At 48.0% G+C, this 21347-nt stretch overlaps 1 protein-coding gene across 2 annotated transcripts in view; it reads left to right on the forward strand.

The window, feature by feature from the left end:
• Window positions 1-21347, forward strand: part of FAM81B (family with sequence similarity 81 member B) — a 615395-nt gene that overhangs the window by 510840 nt on the left and 83208 nt on the right. For both annotated transcript variants that reach the window (XM_085632493.1, XM_085632492.1), the window contains exon 8: window positions 16007-16202. In XM_085632493.1, coding sequence (XP_085488619.1) covers window positions 16007-16202 — 196 coding nt within the window. The remainder of the gene's footprint in view (window positions 1-16006; window positions 16203-21347) is intronic.

The raw sequence follows: 21347 nt of genomic DNA on the forward strand, positions 1-21347 counted from the left end.
GGGGTTCTACCTTATGACGGTCAGGCTTGTTCGCTGTGTGACCCCACCAACAGCCACTCATCCCAAACCTTTACGCCTCACTAATTTCAAATGTCACCAGCCGCCACTGGGACAGAGGAGACACCAAACTCGCTGACGGGCATATGTTGAGAGATTAAATGCCACCAAACAGCCACAGGGACAGGAGTCAGACTCAGACTACTTCCTTCATAGCCTAAAAGAACAAGTCACTTACCTCCGTAATGCCTTATCTGGTAGAGACTATATCTAACCTCCGATTCCTTACCTTTGAATTTCCCTCAGGCATCAGACTGGATCCGAAAGATTTCTCGTGAGCAGTACCCTTGCATGCCGGTAGGGTGCATCAATCGGCATCGCATCCGTCGTAGTCAGTGCTAGAAGTGATGTTGCAGTACCTAAATATTCCTCCCCCTGGCCCGCTGACGTAAGTCTCTTTTCACAACTTTCTATGCCAGAAATGCGACGCCATGAAGAACGCTGGCCACTAATGTATCAAAACTAGGGCCGTGAAAGTAGTCAGCCCTGTCCCTAGAAATCTGTTCACAGAGCGGACAGGATGGGTGGGTCAGTAAGGAATCTGCGACTAGATGTAGTCTCTACCACATAAGGAATTACCGAAGGTAAGTAACTTGTTCTTCTGACAGAGATTTCCAGCCACAGATTCTTTACCTCTGAATAGATAACCAAGCAATACCATCCCCGGAGGAGGGTCTGCAAACAAATTTCAAACAAGAACATTATGCAGGACTGAATGGGTAAAGTGCCCATCCCTGCAGACCAACTGTCCAGACAGTAATGTTTGATGAACATGTGCAGTGAAGCTCGCGTTGCTGCCTGGCACATATCCAGGAATAGAACTCCGCATGCTAACACTGTGGTCACAGCTTTAGGATTGTATTTATTTTTATTTTGAAGAAAGTTACAACATGTACATTCGCCTACATCCAACGGCTGGCAATGAGCGAAGGAAAGGGGGAAGTGGAGGAAGAAACCAAAATCATGAATAACAGGCATTCAATATAGAAAGAGTAACCACACCATGCTCGTGCCTATGATACCTCTATAAATTCCTGTCCCCCCCCACCATGAAAAGGTCTTATGGGTGTGGCTCTGTAAGGCGTAGCACCCACAAGTATATTGGGCAGGAGAGCTCTCTAAAGGTGGTAGACAAGTATTTTAGGGAGGGTCCACACATTTTTCAAAAATTAAGCAAAGTGTGGTCTACAACTGCTGGTAACTTCTCCATACTGAGCAGGTCCCAGAGTTTGTGTGTCCAATCTGCATGTGTGGGTATGATGTCCATGCCCCATCATGACAGCAAAACCTGCTTCGCAGCGCACAGTGCCAATGTTATGGCCCTCCCCCCTAGCAGAGTGTAGTGGGTATGTTACAGCATTGGGCAACCCCAAGAGAATATAGTTGGGGAAGCAGGATATTTCTTTGTTAAACATATTATTGATATCTGTGAGGACTTTAGACTAGCAGAGGTTCGATTTAGGGCAGGGCCACAATACATGGGATAGTAATTAGTCTCCAGAAGACCTTGGGAAGTGGTCTCTCCCTCCCCCGTACGTAATCCCAGGTCTGTCAGGTTGAACACCATTGACTGGAGTTTATCCGTTTTCCATTTAAGAGGTTGGTCTCCCACCTATCAAATAAATCGTGCCTGGAAAAGGCCATGAAGGAGGATAGATCGCTAAATCACTTTAAGGCAGACACGTGTGGTGGTTGGCGTACCCTATGGATGGAGGTAATGGCAAATGAGGACAAAAAAAAAATACATGGGATAGTGTGCCAGAATGGTTGCAATGTCACCAACATCTGTCGTCGCTTCCCTTCTTCCACTTTACCAGTCGGGAGGTGTATAATACCATTAGTGGGCAATTTTAAGCAGGGTCTCCCTCTCTCAGGCGCTACCAGCCGTAGTGTGAGTCCGCTGTAAAATGTCAGACCATTTGATTGTCCGAGAATTGGCACTCACATTCTAGCTCCTACCTTGTCCTACTGGTCACATCTTTAGCTCTGGTGTAATGAGCTCAAAAACCTTATGGAGGTTGCTTCTTGGCCAGTGCGTAGCATATTTTAGTGCAAATTACGACCCAACGAGAGATGGTTCACTTCTGCACCCCCTGACCTTTCTTCACACCCACATACCCCACGAAGAGTTGGTCATCCACCCGGAAGTCTTGTGCACGGTTAAGGTTGAATGACAATGCTCTTTTTGAGTCCAGGCATTGAAATCGCTCCTCTTCTTTAGAGGGATGTGGAATTGTGTAAAAAGTAGGCAGGTTGATTGATTGGCCTACATGAAAATGGTGTGACCACTTTTGGTGAAAAACAGGCACGTGTACAAAGCACCAGTTTGTCAGGATATATCAAGAAATAAGGCGGCTTAGATGATTAGGCCTTCAGCTCACTCACTCGATGAGTAGAAGTAATTGCCAAAATGAAGGCTGTTTTTAGTATGAGAAGCCTGAGGGGACAATTGTGGAGAGGCTTGAAAGGAGCATACGTTTAAAAAGTCAAAACTAAATTAAGGTCCCACTGAGGCACAATGAATGGTGATGGAGGAAAGAGATTAGTACAATTTTAGACCTATGACTAATATGGAAGTAGAACAAAGAAGATTGGTCAGGCAACCGCAAGAAAGCAGATATTGCAGATAGATAGCCTTTAAGAGTGCCGAGAGCAGAGCCCTGCTGGGCAAGGGATAGAATGAAGAACACTTCTGAAAAAGGAGAGAAAAGGGGATCAATAGTTTTTTTATGCACACGTGCCCAAAAATAAATTCCAATGACAGGTATATACCATCTTGGCGGAGGAACGCCTGGCTGCCAAGATGACGTTACAGACCTCAGGCGGAAGGCCTTAAGCTGTCAACTGTTCCCGCTCAATTTCCATGCAAGGAGGCAGAGTATGTACAGGTCCGGGGGAAGAACCCTCCCCTGCTGCTGCGACAGAAGATCTTCCCGAAGGGGCAGCCAGATCTAAGGATCGATGACCATGCTCAGTAGTTCAGGATACCATACCTAGTCCTAGTCCGGAGCCACAAGGATGACCTGGGCCCGCTCATTCCTGATCTTCTTGAGAATTCTGGACAGCAGGAGTATGGGCAGAAATGCATATAGGAGGCCTGAACTCCACTCAAAACAAAAAGCGTCTCTGAGAGAGAGTCTCCTTGGAAACTCCACAGTCCAAAACGTCTGACACTGCACGTTTTCAGAGGAAGCAAACAGATCTAAGCAAGGCTCTCCCCATTGCTGAAAGAGACCTTGCACCAGCTCCAGGTGAAGATCCCATTTGTGATTCGCTAAGCATCTTTGGTTGAGTTCATCTGCTCTGGCTTTCAGAGAGCTTGCCTGGTGTTGAACCAACAGGCTATACAACACCCAGTGAGTTCCTGGCTGTTTCAGCCATGTACAGAGGCACAGGGCCACTTCACATCGGGTCCATGACCCCACACCGCCCTCGTTGTTGCAGTACCACATGGCAGTGGTGTTATCCATGAACACCTGCACTAGCCTTCCCTTAATGAATGGCAGAAAGAATTTCAATGCCAGTCGGAGCTCCAGCATATTGGAGTCCAGATTCCCCCGGAGACCAGAGTCCTCTGATCTCCACCTCTCCTAGATGACCGCCCCATCCCAAGAGTGACCCATAGGTCACCACTTTCAGGTCTGATTGGAGAAGGGAGAGGGGTCTGCCTCTGACCCAATTGCAATTTGTTAGCCACTACTGAAGATCTTTCGCAATTCCCTCCGAGATCTGGACTGTGTTGTTGAGATTCCTGTGGTGCTGATCCCACTGGAACTTCAGGTCCCACTGCAGAGCTGCATATGTTATCTGGCATGTGTCACCAGCAGGATGCAGAAGGCTATGAGGCCCTACAGCCTCAGAGTCAGTCTCACAGAAACACATTATGGAGGCTTAAACATCAGTATCATAGCCTGTATCCTGGACTCATCACTCAGAAGCATAAGCCCGAAACTGCACCATGTTCAGAACAGCTTTGATGAAAGAGAGCATCTGAGAGGGAGTCAGGTGTGACTTTGGCACATTGATAGTGAACCCCAGCAACTGCAGAAGGTTCTCCATAGTCTGGAGGTGGGTGACAACATCCTGGGGTAAGCTCTCCTGCAGCAGCTAGTAGTAAGATAGGTGAAGACTGGCAAGCCTGATCTTGGCAGATGAGCTGCAACCACTGCCATCACCTTGGTGAACACCCGAGGGGTGCTGGTAAGGCCAAAGGGGTGAACTGAAAATGCGTGTGGCCTACCGTAAACCGCAGATAGTTCCAGCTGGCAGGCAGGACGGGAATATGAAAATAGGTGTCCTGAAAGTCCAGTGCTACCATCCAGGCTCCTGGGTCCAGGGCAGACCTGGTCTGAACCAATGTTAGCATTTTGAATTTCTCCTTCTTGATGAAATGATTGAATGCTTGCATATTTAGACTAGGACAAAGGCCTTTGTCCTTTTTGGGAGCCGGAAAGTAGCACGAATAGCAACCACAGCCTACTTCTGGCACCGGAACCTTCTTCATGGCTCCCTTGGCCAAGAGAGCAGTGACCTCCTCGTGGAGGAGGGAAAGATGATCCTCCATCAGCCGGGTGTGAGATGGTGGCATGGGGGGCAGGGTAGCTTCGAAGTGGAGGGAGTATCCCCCTCAGACAATCTGCAAAAAACCACCTGTCAAATGTTATGGACTGCCAGAGGGGCAGGTGATCATGAAACCAGCTGCCAACTGGATCCCATGGTGATAAAGCGGCAGACTAGGTGGGTTTGGAGGTTGTTGCATTCGGGGGTGGCGGACTGACCTGACCGCTGGCCACCTCACCCACAAAGTCTGTGGCGACTGTGACCTCATCCACGCAGAGGTTGTGGGGCATGCGTGGCACAGTGGCTGGATGGGAATTGGCGTGGCTGGAAGCCCCATACACAGCCACGGAAGAATCGAAGGTGGGTCGGCACAATGCCCAAGGACCTGGCTGTAGCCCGAGAGTCCTTGAAGTGCTTGAGTGACAAATCTGTCTCTGAAGAGATGGGTGCCATCGAAGGGAATGTCCATAAGGTAAGCTTGGAAATCCCCTGAAAAACCAGTCATCCTCAGCCAGGCATGACACCCAAGGGCCACTGTCCAGGAAACTGCTCTGCCTAGCAAGTCGGTTGTGTCAAGTCCACATCGAATTGTGAACTTTGCTGCATTTCGCCCTTGGGAGAGTACAGACCCGGCCTCATATGGGACCTGTGGCAGCACTTGTGCAACCATATCCAACAGAGTGTGGGAATAATGGCCCAAAGGCCATGCAGTGTTCACGGACTGCAATACCAGGCTGGCCAAAGAAAACATCTTCTACCTGCCTCTTGTAGTCCTATCCAGCGAAGCAGTACGGAAAGCGCATTGAGAGGTTGAGGCTTGGACCACCAAGCTCTCAAGGGTAGGGTGTTGCATGAGCAAGTTTGGGTCCCCAGGTGCGAGGCGATAGCGGCGGGTAATTGTCCTATTCACAGGAGTTCCTGTGTTGGGTTTTGACCAAGTACCCAAAAGGACATCAGTGAGGGCATAATTAAATGGGAGAAGGGGTTAGGACATTGAGACTCCAGGTTGCAGCAGTCGAGAGGTTAGTCTTGACAGCCTCCGAGGGTTTGTAAATGTCAAGAACCTCAGCTGCCCTCCTTACCACCATCTCGTAGGAAGTTCCATCCTCCATAGCCACGGTAGAGGGAAAAAGCAGACCAGCATCTGGAGACTTTTTCAGGCAACTGGCCTCACCCAGTTCCTCACACCAGTACATATTTTATTCTTCCTCATAGGACTAGTATTCTAAAGGGTCCATCGACCCCTCCCAGTCTCCCCGAGACCTAGCCCAAGAGAATAGGACTCAGGGTCCGATCTTGGAGGCAAGGTTCCTGTCGACGTGGGAGTTGATGTTGAGTGATGCCCATCCAGCTCCAGGTCAGAGTTGGGGGTGACAATTGGTATGACGTGGCTAGTGGGTGCCGGTTGCATCTGGAGCATCAGCATTGGGACCGGCGTCAAGGAAGGTCGAGATGGTATAACCGGCGTCGGTCTGAATCCAGGAATGGATCCTAAGGGGCTCACTGGAGCCGGGCCGGAGACACCAGCGCTTAACCAGATGGTACACCCTACACTCCTACAGGGCCTGAAGGCGCATCAGAGGGGTCGGGCCACCCAAATAAGAGGCGCATGGCCTGAAAGAACTCCTTCAGTTGGACAGAGGTCACTCTAAGTACAGTAAAGTTGCGGAGTCGCGCAGTTGACCCAGGTGCAGGTTCTGTGGAACTAGGCTAGAATACCGATGCTCCCTCGTCGCATTGGCCGACGGACAAGGAGAAGTTAAAGAACGTATTTTTTTTTGTGCCTCGACTTACCGAGTATCCCGATGACTTTGAATGGGACAATGTAGACTTAGGGTACCGTGACCGGTATGAAACCTTTTGCTCGACCGGGACTTCAACTTGTTGGGCCGCCATGACCTTTAGGGACTGCCTCAAAGCCTTAGCGTGCATGGCTCAGCAATAGAAGCATGACTTCGGGATGTCGTCGCACTCCTAACACCCAGACAGATGTGGTGCGGGTCCATCACTGTCATCAGGCAGTGACAGGCTTTGCAGGACTTGAATACCATTTTACGTGATTACATCCTCAACACACCAGGATGAAAAACCTCAAAAACTGTTGATAAAACGTCAAAAAAGCGTAGTCAAAACTCTTCTCTCAGATCAGCGCTGCTGGGTTGGAAAAAAAAAGAAAAGACGTCAGCGCACCTGGGTGGCACCTATATAGGCACCACAACGTCACCTTCAGCGTAAATGTCGCAAACAATAGACACAGAGCCGATCAATGCCACCTACCAGCGTGCAGGGGTACTGCTCACAAAACATCTTCTGTATCCAGCATAATGCCTGTGGGAAATTCAAAGGTAAGAAATCTGTGGCTAGAAGTCTCTATCAGATTGGTATTTTTACTGCAAAGGAAACTTCTGATTAGCCACCAGATCCCTATGTGCCAATTTATGTGCTAACACTTTAAAAATACATGGCTCTCTTTCCTACAGAAAGGAACCTGGACAAGTGGACACAAGTCAGCGTGTTCCCAGAAAATCCTAAACCAGAGACATATAGGTGTACAACAGAGAGTCAGATTTGGACAGTAAGTTGTATGGATAAAAGTCCCATAGCAGCATAGAAACTACGCCACTCCTCCCATTTTTCCTTTGTCCCTAGCAATTTCCTTGGATTTTTTTTCCTTTTGGCATAGTTTGTGGAGTGGCTAATCCCTAAAGACCTCTCAAACTACAGATCGAATGACACTCTATAAACAATTGAAAATGGAGAGCATCTCCTTTGCTTCTCTCACTCATAGCTCCATGGAATAGGCCCTCTTGCCTATCTCAACTTGAACCGCGGCTGATGACACCATGATATAGTTTCTGGGGTGCCTAAATGCACTCAGGAGATGGAAATACTGGCCTCCATCTGTAAATTGAAGTCCAGAGGCTCAAGGCCAGCAAGGGGGGGGGGGTGTTTATTCCTCTAATAAGTGAGAAATTACAAATAAGTTAAGATCTTGTAATTCATTTTACTTGTGGGAAGAGGAGAAAGTGCGATGTGGCTGTGTTTTTAAAATGAATACCACTCTGTATGTGAGTTTTATAACATCTAGTTGATCACTTCAGTTGTATCCCAATTGATATGTCAGTATTTTTTACAAGATGCATGTTAGGCCTGGCATGGTTTTCCCCCTAATGTTTTGCCTTCAGGCCTCTGCTCATTTTACCACTGCTAACCAGTGCTAATGTGCTTGTGCTCGCGCCTTAAAACATTGTAAGATTGGCTTATACCCAATTGGCATATTGCATTTACTTGTAAGTCCCTAGTAAGGTGGCACTACTTGTGCTCAAGGCCTGTACAATGCCACTAGTAGGCCTGCAGCATTGATTGTGCTACCCACTTGAGTAGCACTTAAAACATGTGTTAGACTTGCCATCTTTTGGCGTGTTTCCCCTGAGTTTTTGCTTACTATCCTCCCGGATTTTACTCTGTTTTTGCCGGCGTAGTGTTTCTGCGCACTTTCCTCACTACTGATCAGTGGTAAAGTGCAAGTGCTCCTGTGGTAAACTGTGTTATGGATTGGTGTTTCAATGATTGGATTTTTGATTTACTTGTTAGTCCCTAGTAAAGTGCACTGAGTGTGCCAGGGCCTGTGAATCAAATGCTACTAGTGGGCCTGCAGCACTGAGTGTGCCACCCAGACCCGCCATTGCGGAGTCTGCGCGCAGTTTGTAACTGCCATGTCGACTTGGCCAGTGCACACACTTGCCAATCCCTCACCTTCCCTTTTCTTACAGCCACCCCTAAGGTAGGCCTGTGGGCCGGGGGCAGTGTATGTGAAAGGTAGGACATGCCCTGGTGTGTGTGTGGCATGTCCTGATAGCGAATTACGGCCAATTTCGTTTTTCGCTATTGCAAGGCTACCAGTTCCCCATAGGACAGAATGGGAAGTTTGTTTATAACATATTATAAACATAACTGGCCCGGGGAATTTGGTAGGAAAATAAAGTTTAGTATGCCTGAACTCATAATCTAAAGATGCATCTTTTAGTGAAGGTGATTTTTACCTTCTGTGTTTGAAAATATCACTTTTAGAAAGTAGGTATTTTCTTGCTCAGTCATCCCGTGTGCCTCTGCTGGAATGTGGATTGCCTGTCTGGGTTTTGGATGACAGAAGGCTGGGGAGCAGGAGTGACTCCAGATAGTCTAGGTGGGTCAGGAGAGGGCTGAATAGACCTGGGTGGCAATTGGGGAAGGGGGAGGAGATTTCCTTGCACCTCACAGGGCCTGGTCTGACTCTGACCATGCAGTCGCCACCTCCTGCCAGGAAGTCACACCAGAAAAGGCAGAACTGGCTCTGGCTGGGCACAGACACTCTCTGCCTAAGAGATCAAAGGATTTTGGGATATAAATATTGGGGTCCAGACCCCTGAAGGTTAGAACTCATTTGGTCCAAGAAGACTGCCAAGAAGAAGAGCTGGAGAAGCAGTGAGGAGGAACTACCACTTTGCTGTGTGCTTTGCTGTGTTGGCCTGCAGTGGCTGCTTTTGTCTTGGGCAGAGAAAGGAGTGGACTGATCTTTCTGCAATCTACTTTTGTGAGTTTCTCCAAGGGCTTGAAGTAGAGCTTGCCCCCTGTTCAAGAAGTCTCAGGAACAACAAAGACTTCAAGCTCTGCTGCCATCAGTACTGGGAACTGTGTGTTTTGTGCTGAAATAGAAGAAAAGCAGCCTGACGAAGTCTACGACGCAGCTGCCAACTCCGTGTCCTGAAGGCACCGCAGAGGGCACCGCCAAACTGCGAACCTGGTCTCACCGATGATGCCTGCTGACGCCGCCACCGAGCCGCTGCTCGCACCGCGACCTGTGAGCCCCGCACTCCGCACCACCTCGCTTCATGACGATGCCTTGGTATCCCCTACGACGATGCTCCATGCCGAAGTCGACGCAGCTGCTAGCACCCCGGTTCGAGGGCACAGCTCATAAAACCACATGACGCACCGCTCTCATCCTACACCGCAGCCTTGGCCTACTGACTCCAGTGCCATTGACTCCAGTTCGTCAGCCGATGGACAGCGCTTCAGCAAAGACGACGATGCTGCTTGCACCGCAACCTGCCAGCACCGCCATGAGCACTGCATTCACTTCGTACCACGACCCTGGTCTCACCGACGACGCCATCTGACGCCACCACCGAGCCGCTGCTCGCACCGCAACCTAAGGGCACCGCACGCCACACCGCTGCACTTTGCACCCGACACCGGCCGATGCCAGTGCTCCTGACTTTAACAGAGGGGAGTTCGATCTGCAAAGCGTGTGACTTCAAGGGTGTCGACGACTCCTGCACCAACCTCCGGAACCAACGCCTGCGGATGCCATGCTTTCAAAAGCTCAACGAAAGGTCACCGAACCCCTGCATTTCTAAAAGGTACTGTTTGCGGGTCTTCCCGACACTTTAGCTGGCCCACGACACCGCGGTTAGCCAGAACTGTTTCGATTTGTTTGCTCACGATGCCGTGATAGCCCCAGACGGAGCTAGCAACATCAAGGAACTGTTTTTCAAGCATATTTTGATAACTAAAGATTTTTTAAATACTGTATTGTGGATTTTTTTTTAATCATTTTTGGTCTTGTCTTAAGTATATAAAAATATTGGATATTTTTCTAAACTGGTGTTGTGTCCTTTTGTAGTGCTTACACTGTATTACTGTTGGTTATATGCAAATGCTTTACACACTGCCTCTAAGATCAGCCTAACTGCTCGTGTCAAGCTACCAAGGGGGTGAGCAGGGGTTATTTTAGGAGTGTAACTCACTTATCTTGACTGGAGTGGTGGTTTCTGCCTGGCTTTGGCACATGCCCTAGCCTACCAAAAATCCCATTTCTAACATGTCTCAGGCCTGCCATTGCAGCCTGTGTGTGCAGTTTTAAACTGACATTTTGACCTGGCAAAATAAACCTTTTGCCAGACTCAAACCTTCCATTATAATACCTATAGGTCACCTCAGGGTTAGGCCCTGGACAGCTCAGCAGGGTGCATTGTATTTAAAAAGTAGGACATGTATTTTTAATTTTGACATGTCCTGGTAGTGAAAAACTCTTACATTTGTTTTTTTCATGAAAATGTCCCCCCCCTTAAAGTTGTATAATTGATTTTGTTAAATTTTCACCATATATTTCGGGTCAATACAATATTTCCCTCTTTCACACATTTATTAGAAATCCTGTGGTAAATATCGAGTTTCCTATGGATTGCAAATATAAATTCCAGAACCCTAGTTAATGGGAGTTAATTACTTTTGCCACCGATTCCTTTCCATCTGATAAGGTTTCAAACGCAGCATAATGAGCCTCATAAGACCACTGAAATCAAAGCTCGTTACGTTTTATATAGTAGGAATGTGTGTAGTAGCATGGGCTGACATGTTAAACATGTAAACTATAATAAAACATGTTTTACAAGTCGGCTAAATATATCCTTTACATCTGGTTCCCATATCTGTACTCTGTGCAGGGGTCTGACACACATATTTTTCTCTTGCCAGTGTGATAGTTTTAGAAAGTTTCAAATAAAAACATATGTATAAATGGAACGCAGGTTACTAGAGCTGTTAGGCAGCTGACATCTACTGCAGAGGTAAAACTACACAGGGGCTTATTTATGAGAGCCCTGAATCACTTTTGAACCATGTAAAGTGGTATACGCGTGAAGCAGAGCTCTCAGTCTGATCTATGGTGCCACGCCAAGCCACCCTGCGTGACTCTTAGTAGCCTCATAAATGATAAGTAAGGCAATGCATCGCAAATCGCTGTGTCGCCTTACTCCTCGCCCTGGAGGCGTTTCATGGGCTTTGCGGCGGGTCTTCCCACCAACACTCAAGGAATTTTACGCTGCTCCACATTTACAAAATCATATAATCATGGGGAAGCGCCAAATCCATATGCCCCCGACTTGAGGCACACCACTACCGAAGGAACCAGGAGGGACAAAGCTATTCCAAAGAGAAGGGCAGAATAAGGAATCCAAAAGAGATTGAACCAAAGAGATGAGCATAAGACCCAAACCAGGAGGGCAGGAGTAAAATAAAGTTGAATGGTGGATTGACAGTATCTGTAATCAGATAAAGAGAGAGTGAGAAGACAATACAACATGAAAGAATTGCCTGGCACCTGCTTCCACGTCCGTCACTGGTTAAAGAGACCTGAAGCAAGTATATATGTTCCTACTGCCTGCCCCTACCCCGGAAGTGATTCAAACCACTTCCTGTGATTGGAGTGCGCTATCGCCAAGCGCACGTCTTCCACAGTCTCAGCCCTCTCAGTGCACCCAGTGTCTCTGTAAGCCCAACTGATATTTAAAATGTAACTGCTGTATGCGCCATCCTGAGAAGTACATCAGTATGGTTTCAGATTCCCTACTAATTAGGGTACAATCATTCTACTGACTAGTGCCCTTCCAAACATTACAAACCTGTGATTTGTTATAGCTTTCGTTGTAAGTTAGGTCACAGTCAAATAGGCAGAAACCATTCACGTGAACGTTCCTGTCTTCACCATTTCTCCATATCTGGGAGCATTCTACTATTGTTGGATTCGGGATTTTCACAAGTCCACTTCAAATGGACTGGGATTACCAAGGTGGTCTGAGTTCTGAGTATTAGCAGTCAAGACATTAAGCTTCACATTACTGGGCTTTCCAGTAACCAATAAAGTGCAATAAGGCCCTGATTACAACTACAGGGCTAATTCCATTTCAGGTTCAAACTCACATTTGCGCCTTTGAGGGGATTCCAAGATGGACGGTATTTGTCCATGTGCTAACTGCTAATGGGATCATTTGCCCTTGCGCAAATTGTGTACACCTCACTGTTTGCCCGCCCGTGATGTGCAAATTGAGTTTATTGGTGCATGAAATACCTTACGTGAAGAAGAACAGCAATTTTCACTTGTCTAGAATGAAACATTATGTACATTTCAGCTTCAGCAACCAGGGGCCGTATTACAGAATGTCCTAAGGGTGCGCAGTGGGCATGTGTGACCGCTTTGTGTACTCCCAGGGCACTAGGTATTACAAAAGGTTCCGAAGACACTTATGCGGCTCCTTCTGTAATACAAATAGCGTTGGCGCACATGTAATGCCAACACTATCTCAAGAGGGCGCTCCCTCATTTGCATGGGGGTGTGGCCCCATGAATATAAGGGAATCTCTTTACCTCTGTTCCCATGCCGAATTATGGATGTGGGTACAAAGGCAAAGAATCTGTCCGGAGGTGCACTGAAAGTGTGCCACAAAAAGGTGGCACACTGTCATTTCACCCTCTGATGGAACCCCTTGGAGGCTGGTGCAGTCACTCACTGCACCCGCCTGCAAAGGGATCTCAATCCCTTTTTAAAGCTCAGAGGGGTTGCCGCCTGCACAGTGAAACACGGAGCACCTTTGAAGCAGCAGCTCCGTATGTCACTTGAATGTGCTGCTCCCAGGCAGAACGAGTTCGCAGCTGCCCTTGTGGCAGCGCATTCACTGTAATATGGCACACTTTCCCAGTTTGTGCGTGGCGCACCACTTTAAAGGTGCACCCCGACGCAATGAGGAAAAGTGAACCCTATGTGTAATAGGGTCACAGGGTTGCTGTGACCTAGGGTCTCATCATCTTAGGATCTCTGTCAGCAGGGGGTGGTGGTCTACAGTAGGATAGAAGCACTGCATTGTAAAATGAATTCTTATCCTAAATTAAAGTAAAAGGTTCTCTCAATAACCTCGTTTGATGTGCTGGAAAGGACAGATACAATAGTTCCTTGTTTGTTCCTGTACCATACGTGGTATGAGCTCCCAAACACAAAGGCACATGTAAGAACCACACATTTCCTCTTTGAGCTATCTGGATCCATCTATCGTGCACTCCAGCAGTGGGATCAACCTCTGCGCTGCGTCGCAGAGTCAGGCGACCTCCAAGTATTGCTTGGTGGCATTTCCTCCAGTACCTAGGCTGTTACAGGCTGTTGAAGGGACCATGCTCGCATTAAGCCAGCTTAGTGAGTATCTAGAAAGGGTAAGTGGGGGACCAATAAAGGTGAACAAGACACACAAATGTAAATGGTGGTGCATGGAGACAGTGTGCACCCAAAGCATTGCTCGCCTGCTCTTGTAGGTGGGATATACTTGGCAGCCCTGATGAGAAGGGGGCTTTCTGATGCTGTGTGAGCTTCTCTGAACTCATAGGCTGGTAGGATTCTCCAATGGTTAGGCCTACAGCTGCTTGAAAGCAGGCAACCAGGGCTGTAGCAGGACATCAGGCACAGGCCTGGCCTTGGGAAAATGAGAAACAGGCAACTGAACCTTCAGGAAGCACCGCAGCAGTGTCCTTGCAGGTGTGTGTTGATTCAGATCTTCCCTGAGCTGGGGTGGAGCTTGAGCTGATATTAACAGTCCAGGGCCTATCAGTACCATAGGAGGGCATTCTTGAAGTTGGTATTAGCGTGAGACTAGGTTGAGGCAGATATTTCCCCTAAAGGGGGGAGAATGTGCCCATGTGGTACTGACACATACAATATCCAGGGGCTTGGTGTGATGAAAAACCTTTGTAGTTCCTCAGACAGGGCCGGGAAAAATAGGCAACCAGACGGATGAAGAAGTGATGGATGTGTGTGGCCTTGTCACTCCAAATGCTGCAGCCACTCCCCCAATCTTGGATTCTCCATTGTATACCAAAAAAAACTTAGGGTGATTCATATAACACGAGCGACAAAAGGGATCGCGATCCATATTCCATCCAGACTTGTTTTTTGTTCTGGTGTTTGGGATCGTGCAAAACCAAACACATATTTGTGAACATTCACTTTCTTTAATGAAAAGGATATGCCACAGGTGACTGACATTAATTTACAAGCGGAGACTAGTAGGCATCACCTCTTGGTGGAGCTACTGTACCCCAGAAACCGTAATAGGTTTCTACTACCAGTCAGGACCTGGCAAAAATGGCTCCGGGGGTCCACCCCTTGCAGACTGCAGGGTAGAAATGCCAACTCAGGGTCTCCGATTTCAGTGCCCAGAAGCAGCGGCTCAAAGGAGAACCACATTTGCATTTTGGGGTCCCTTGGAATTAGGGATCTCTTAAACTGTGCCAAAAATGGAAAAGTACCGGCAGACCGCTGAGTGTGCGGTGTGAGGCATGTGCAAAGTGCTAAATTCTGGTGGAATGTGCGGTGTGGTGAGAGTAGTACTGAGCTGGCACAATGTCGTGTGATTCCGTTGGAAGGCATGATCAGGGCCACTGGAATTATGCGATTGTGCAGCTATGGCAGTTTTCCCATAACTATAGATTTGCCACATAATCCATCATCTGTCGCATAATCTGCAGATTTTTACAAAAAAAACTTGTTTTATCTCTAATGGTTCAAAAGTTACTAAAAATGATGCGACACGGGTCGTTGCTCAGTGAAAGGCCCTTTGCGAAGCTGGACTTGTCACCTTTCTGTTGCTTATTGCTGTATTTGGGTATTAAACTGATACTAATGAGGTGCAACCAATGCCCAGACAGTGTTACCAAGTTTTAAAATTACAAAATTAGGAAGTTATACGGTTACAAAATGTGCTGCATTATGCCGCACAACTAGACTTTTCTTGCTGCACAATTTGCTTAACTCCCCCGCATAAATTGGCCCTCTCCTGCCGCATAATTCCAGGGGCCCTGAGTATGATAATTTGGTTGACAGCACTTTGCATTCAGGGACTTCCAGTTTAATTTCATAAATATGTGCCAGCAAGTCCTTCTAAAGAAGATGGGGGGTTAGCTAGGGAAGCGCATGGCATGGGAGTATATGACGTTTATTATGTGGTATGTGCGGTGTGGTGGATTGTGAAGTGAATAGTAGTATGGTGAAATGTGGAGTACAGAGTATGATGTGGTGTGAAATTGGCTTCAAATGCTTAGACTTCCTTGCCCCACCATCACCCCAGTGCTGTAAAGATTGTCAATAATCTCTGTTTAAGAGAGTCCAAGCGCATGACTGCTGCGGCCTCGCGCTGATTCCTCAAGCCCAGTAATTGGCAAAACGGAGCCTCTAACACATTTGTTTCTGTAATACTTTTTTGAAGTCTAAAAGGGCTGATGCAGCAGAAAAAAATCGAAGACTTTAAAGTTCTTGTGAATACAAAGTTGGAAAGGCGGTCATTCGTGATACATCACAGCAAAAATGGCCTGGGTGTTATGAAAGATCCTTTTGAGTATTCCACACTTTGCAACAGTGCAAAATCGTATGAATAGAAAAATATTCTCTTAACTGGAATGAAGACCATGTGAACGACTGAGATAAGGAAGTTATTATGTGGAGATATTGTTGGTTAGGGACCCTGTGTAAAGTGAAGCGCCGCGTAACAAAGAACTGTCGCTCATCCCACTCGAATTACTTTCACAGAATGCGGCGGAAAAGAAAACGGAAGAGCAAATGCATCACCTCAGAGTGCGCTTGGAAAGCTCCGATGACGTGCAGCGGCTCGAAGCGGAGCTGAGCGGCGTGAAGCACATGGAGGAGAAAATACTGGCAAGGATAACGAGGGTAGAGAAGGACCTCTGGGACGAGCTGGAAGAGATCAAGAGCGAGTACAGAGCAGGCAAGTAGCCACTTCCATATTACTGCGAAGGGTTGTTTATTTCCGGAACAGAAGCAAGGCAGAGGATCCTCCCCACTCACCCCCAGCCCCACAATTCACAAGGATAATGTGGCCAAACGGTGCACTTTACGGGCAATATTAACACATATTAGCGCAATGTTAAATATGTTAAAATAGTTCTGCACTAGAACTAATTCCAAAATCCGAAATCCAACAATGTTAAGCGCCCTAACAAGACCGCCCCTCCCCCCTCTCCCCCCCCCCCAGAGAGTGGAGATCATTGTAGGCTAGTCTCACAATGCCCAGGTGTGTAAATCACCGTAGCCGGATCCGTTTTTAAAATGCCACAGCATGTAAAGCCCCCCAAGCCAGGACGAGATCAGCACTGCCCTGCTTGGAAAGCTCCAGGTGAGTTTCACAAAGCCACAGCAGGCAGAGCACCATTGAAAGGCCAGCCACACAGTGCCCGTGTGTTCAAAGTGCCATAAAAATACCAGTTTTGCCTGAATCTCCGCTTGTACAGCACCAGCTCGAGACCAATGGATACAGAGGTCCATAACTAAAGCACCGTGACCAGTTTCAGCTTCGCCTGTGTAAGTGCAGGTCGATGCAAGTTGCCTTGAAGGGGTGTTTCGGCACCAAGGATGCTTTAGAAGTAACACTGTACGTAACCTGTGTGCTACGTGTGGAACGGTCCTATCCCCATCGGCAGCCTGGGCTAGAACGCGCCCAAGGGATCTACCGGGCATTGCTACATAAGAGTTTCGTTACTTGGGGATGCAGATAGCGCATACAGCTGAGCAACGGTGGTCTTAATATGGCTAGGGTCATCAGGGGTCAGGAGTCATCGTTTAGCTTCTGGATCACGCTTCCTGTTTCGGTGATGGGTGTAGGAAGGTGGATATCGGACTATGGTTACCCCCAACTTTTTGCCTAGTGTCTAGCTGGTTTTTCCAACTTAGTTGGCCTGAGATCCTGCCATTCAGGGTCTCAGGCTGTCTGCTCTCTCTTTAAAATGGACTCCATGTACCCTAGGTACATACCCAATTGGTAAGGATCACCTTATTGGACCCTGTACAGTGTACCCTAGGTACCCAGGGCATAGGTGTACCCTAGGCCTCCCAGGGGCTGCAGCATGTATTATGCCACCCCTGGCCTGGCCTTCCAATCAGACACAGCTGGCTGATCACTCAGTTGGGGCAAGGTCGTGTAATCACCCCTTGCTTAGATATAGTATACCTATATCTACCCTTAAAATAGACACATGTGTACCTATCAGCCACTCCTATGGCAGGCCTTAACAATCCTGGAAGCAGAGTGCTTGGTAACATGTAAGATGGTGCTCTAGCATGAGCTGAGCCTGTCTGCAGCTTTCGGAACCATGTCCTTATAGCTGTTCTATGATATAGCCTACCATATACTCTTAAAGTACCTTATAATCTTAAACGGTTATGGTAACTATGGTTTGGCTTTATCAAAACATGTCGTGTAAGGTGTCTAACACTTTGGAATAATACCCCCATACCATTTCTGGTGATGAGGATATTATTCCCCCCTTCTAGAGGGAGAGATATGTTAAAATCCTACTTTGCTGTTTAACTCTGACCAAAGCCTCAGCATCACAAAATGGATGCTGCTGCCACAGACACGAGTCTGACCTCCTGCAGCTGGGAGCCTCCCAGCCAGGGAGGCCTGGACAATAGGTTTCCTGCTTGGGGAGGTGCTAGCACCTCCCCAGACAGACTTTAGTGTATTGGGGCAGGGAAGGCTGAAAGGAATGAGACATGCCTGGGGCACACAAGGTGCTCCATGCATAGTCCAGTTCAAACCAGTGCTGGGGCACTCCAACCCCAGCTCTGGCGCGAAACTGGACAAACGAAAGGGGGTGTAGCCACCCCCCTTCCTGGTCCCACCCATAGGAGGGACCTTGCAGGTAGTCCAGCCCACTAGCCCAGTATATCAGTAGGTAGCTGAGCCCTGCAAATTAGATTAACCTGAATCTGCAACTTGTACAGAAACTCTGGATCTTCGACATTCGACCTCAGGAAGAAGACTGAAGAAATCTCCCTTGTGGCCAAGGAGTGACCACCCTGGGCAACCAGGCACCATCCAGCGACCGCTGCTTTGCATTGTGACTGATCCTACGAGGGACGACTGCAGATACTGACTAGCGCCGAGACTTCCAGACACCTCTGACCCAGATCCACATCTACAGCGAAGCTGAGACCCGTGGAGGCGACGAGGTACGTGGGACTGGCGACTTGGGAAAAGTGGCTAGTACCTGATTAGCGCGACTTCCGAGGCTCCCTCGAGGCTGTGCTTGGGGAATTGAGAAGCCCCCATCCCGAGCACCATCTGCAAAGAAGACCAGCTCCCCACACTTCACGTGTCCTGCGTGGGGCCCTTCTGCACCTGAGTTGCTCCACGTTTTGTCCGGTTGCTGGCCCGTTGGCTAGTGACCTCCGCGACGACGAACCTTTGTTTTCCTCTTGCTGGTCCGGCTCCTCCAGACTGGCCCCCACTCCTCTGTGAAAGGAGAGCACCCCAGACCTTCCTGGCCTGCACCAGAAGCAAGTCCTCCATCCTGCGTGGGTTCCGCTTGCCAAGGCTTGTTGGGTCCTGACTCGACTTCGACGCTGCCGACAGCATGAGCCTTCGTGGGACAGCTCACCTCTTGGTCCTGGTCGTCCTCGACACCTCCTGGTACCCGTGGGTGACAAGCTTCACCTCTTCACCTGCATCTTCACGACATCGCCTGGTTCCTTCCCGGCTCCTGGCTGGTGACCTAGACTCTGTCCCCTTTGCTTGCAGGTATCCTTCCTTCTTGATTCCATGCTTGGGATCCACCGGACACTCTTCACTGACTGCCTGTCAGCAACTTTCCTTCAGGCATCCATAGGAGTCAACGACGAAACCCGACGCAAGTTCACACCTATGCACCCGCAGCCCGTGGGCTAGGTAACTTGAGTACTTCGGTGCTCACAAGGGTATTGACTATCTAAGGGTCTAGTTTCCGAGTCTCGACTTCCTAGCTATACCAGAAGTGTCCTAAAACTGTTAATTTCTAACAAATTCCATTTCTACAGACTTTTACGCATTACGCGTGAGTGTTTCCACTCTGCACCTGAATCTCGTGGGCCTCCCACTTCCTAACCTTTGGTAGTATAGTGTAGCCCCAGCGATTCCATAGGCCTAGACCTATCCTGTGTTCGTGACAGTGGTTCTTATACCACTTACTTAGTATATGGTTTGCGTGGCCCCTAGGGCCTATCTATATTACTTACCTGTGTGACTTAATGTATGCTTAAATAAGACTGTGTTGTACTTACCTCGAATCTCATAAAGAGTGCTGAGGGTTTGACTAGAATAAATACATTCTATTTTTATATATATCTGTTGTGGTGTCCTTTCATTTGGTATTCAAGGGATTACATATGGTATAACAGCTGGCTTCACATGCCATTCAGAGTTTAGCCTAAGACTGCTCTTGTCCATGCTACCACTAGGATAGCTGGTCTATAAGGTTGACTTTACAACCAATCACCATAAGGGTTGTTTGGACTGATACAAGGTGTACACTAGAACTAGTGACATCATATATCAGGCCAACTTCTCACATTGGTGGCAGCGGTGGGATCTGAGCTTGCTGTTGTAATACCATTGTAGTCTTGAGATACTAAATTGAAAGATCACATAGATATTGTTAGGTACATATAACATAAGATTATAAATACTTAAGTCCTACTGGACTTAGTTGTTGTAGGTTGAAGGGCCTAGCACACCCTGACTACAACTACTAGAGAGGTTTAGTAGATACAACTAGTGTAGGTAGGTGCACACACCACACCCTCACTAGATCATGTCTCTGAGAGGAGATCAAGTTGATTCTCTCTCAGGAGGGGTAGATCCTAGAAAGATCCCCTCTAGATATGATACCCTAACTTTTCAGGAGATGAGACAATTGTGTACCTCCAGAAAGTTAAAACAGGGTTCAAACCCTACCCTCATTCAGCTAGTGGAGATCCTAGAGGAGTATGATGCTCATAGGGCCTCCCAGGCTAGTACCCTAGGTACAGGTGAGGGTCTACCCACTACAGATGAGTCAGATGAGACTTCAGAAGATGAGGTAGACAGCCAGGTCACAGTTGGGAGACTTAGCCAGGCTAACTTAAGCCTACATGGGAGTCTGACTGGGGCCCCCCCATTCAGACCCTCAAGTAGACTTAACCAGAGAAGCAGGAGAGGAAGATCCCCTTCAAGGGAATCTATCCACTCCCATGTCTCTAATAGCTCCAATGCCTCTTCTCACAAGGGAATTACTTCTCCAGAGAGAAAAGAGCATCAGGCCAGAATGAGGGAAGTCAATCTGAGGATTGAAAGGGAAGAACTTGCCCTTGCCAAAGAGAGACTTGCTCTGGCCAGAGAGCAAACGTTAAGTGGGCTAGGACCCACTGGTGGCAGCAACATTCCTAAAGATAGGGATAGGTCTTATGACCATAGAAACCTAAGCAAGATAGTCCCCCCATATCAGAATGGGGATGACATCCACAAGTGGATGACTGCTTTGGAGAGGGCCTGCAAAGTACAGCAGGTACCCCAGAGTCAGTGGGCAGCTATCTTGTGGCTCTCCTTTTCTAACAAAGGTAGAGACAAGCTCCTCACAGTTAGTGATGAGGATACTGACAATTACAAAGTCCTGAAGAGTGCTCTGATAGATGTGTTTGGCTTAACCACGGAGCAATATAGGTTGTTGTTCAGAGACACCCAGAAGACACAGACACAGGACTGATCTGATTTTGTGGATTGTGCCACTAAGGCTTTGGAAGGTTGGTTAACTGGCAGCAAGGTGCAGGACTATACAGGATTGTACAACTTGATTATGAGGGAGCAGATCCTTAATAATTGTCAAAACCAGCTTCTCCATCAACACCTGGTAGACTCAGATTTGACCTCTCCTCAAGAATTGGGAAAGAGGGCAGATAAATGGGTCAGGACCAGGATTAGGCCTACAAATGAGGGTGGTGACCAAAAGAAAGATACCACCAAGCCTCAAGAGAAGGGGGGGGGGGGATAAAACAAAAGAGAAATCTTCCTCAGGGCCCCAAAACTCCACACAGGGTGGTGGGTCCCAAGCTCCCTCCTCTA

This window comes from Triturus cristatus, chromosome 2_1 (genome assembly GCF_964204655.1).
Source record: "Triturus cristatus chromosome 2_1, aTriCri1.1, whole genome shotgun sequence".
In the NCBI taxonomy this organism is placed as follows: domain Eukaryota; kingdom Metazoa; phylum Chordata; class Amphibia; order Caudata; family Salamandridae; genus Triturus; species Triturus cristatus.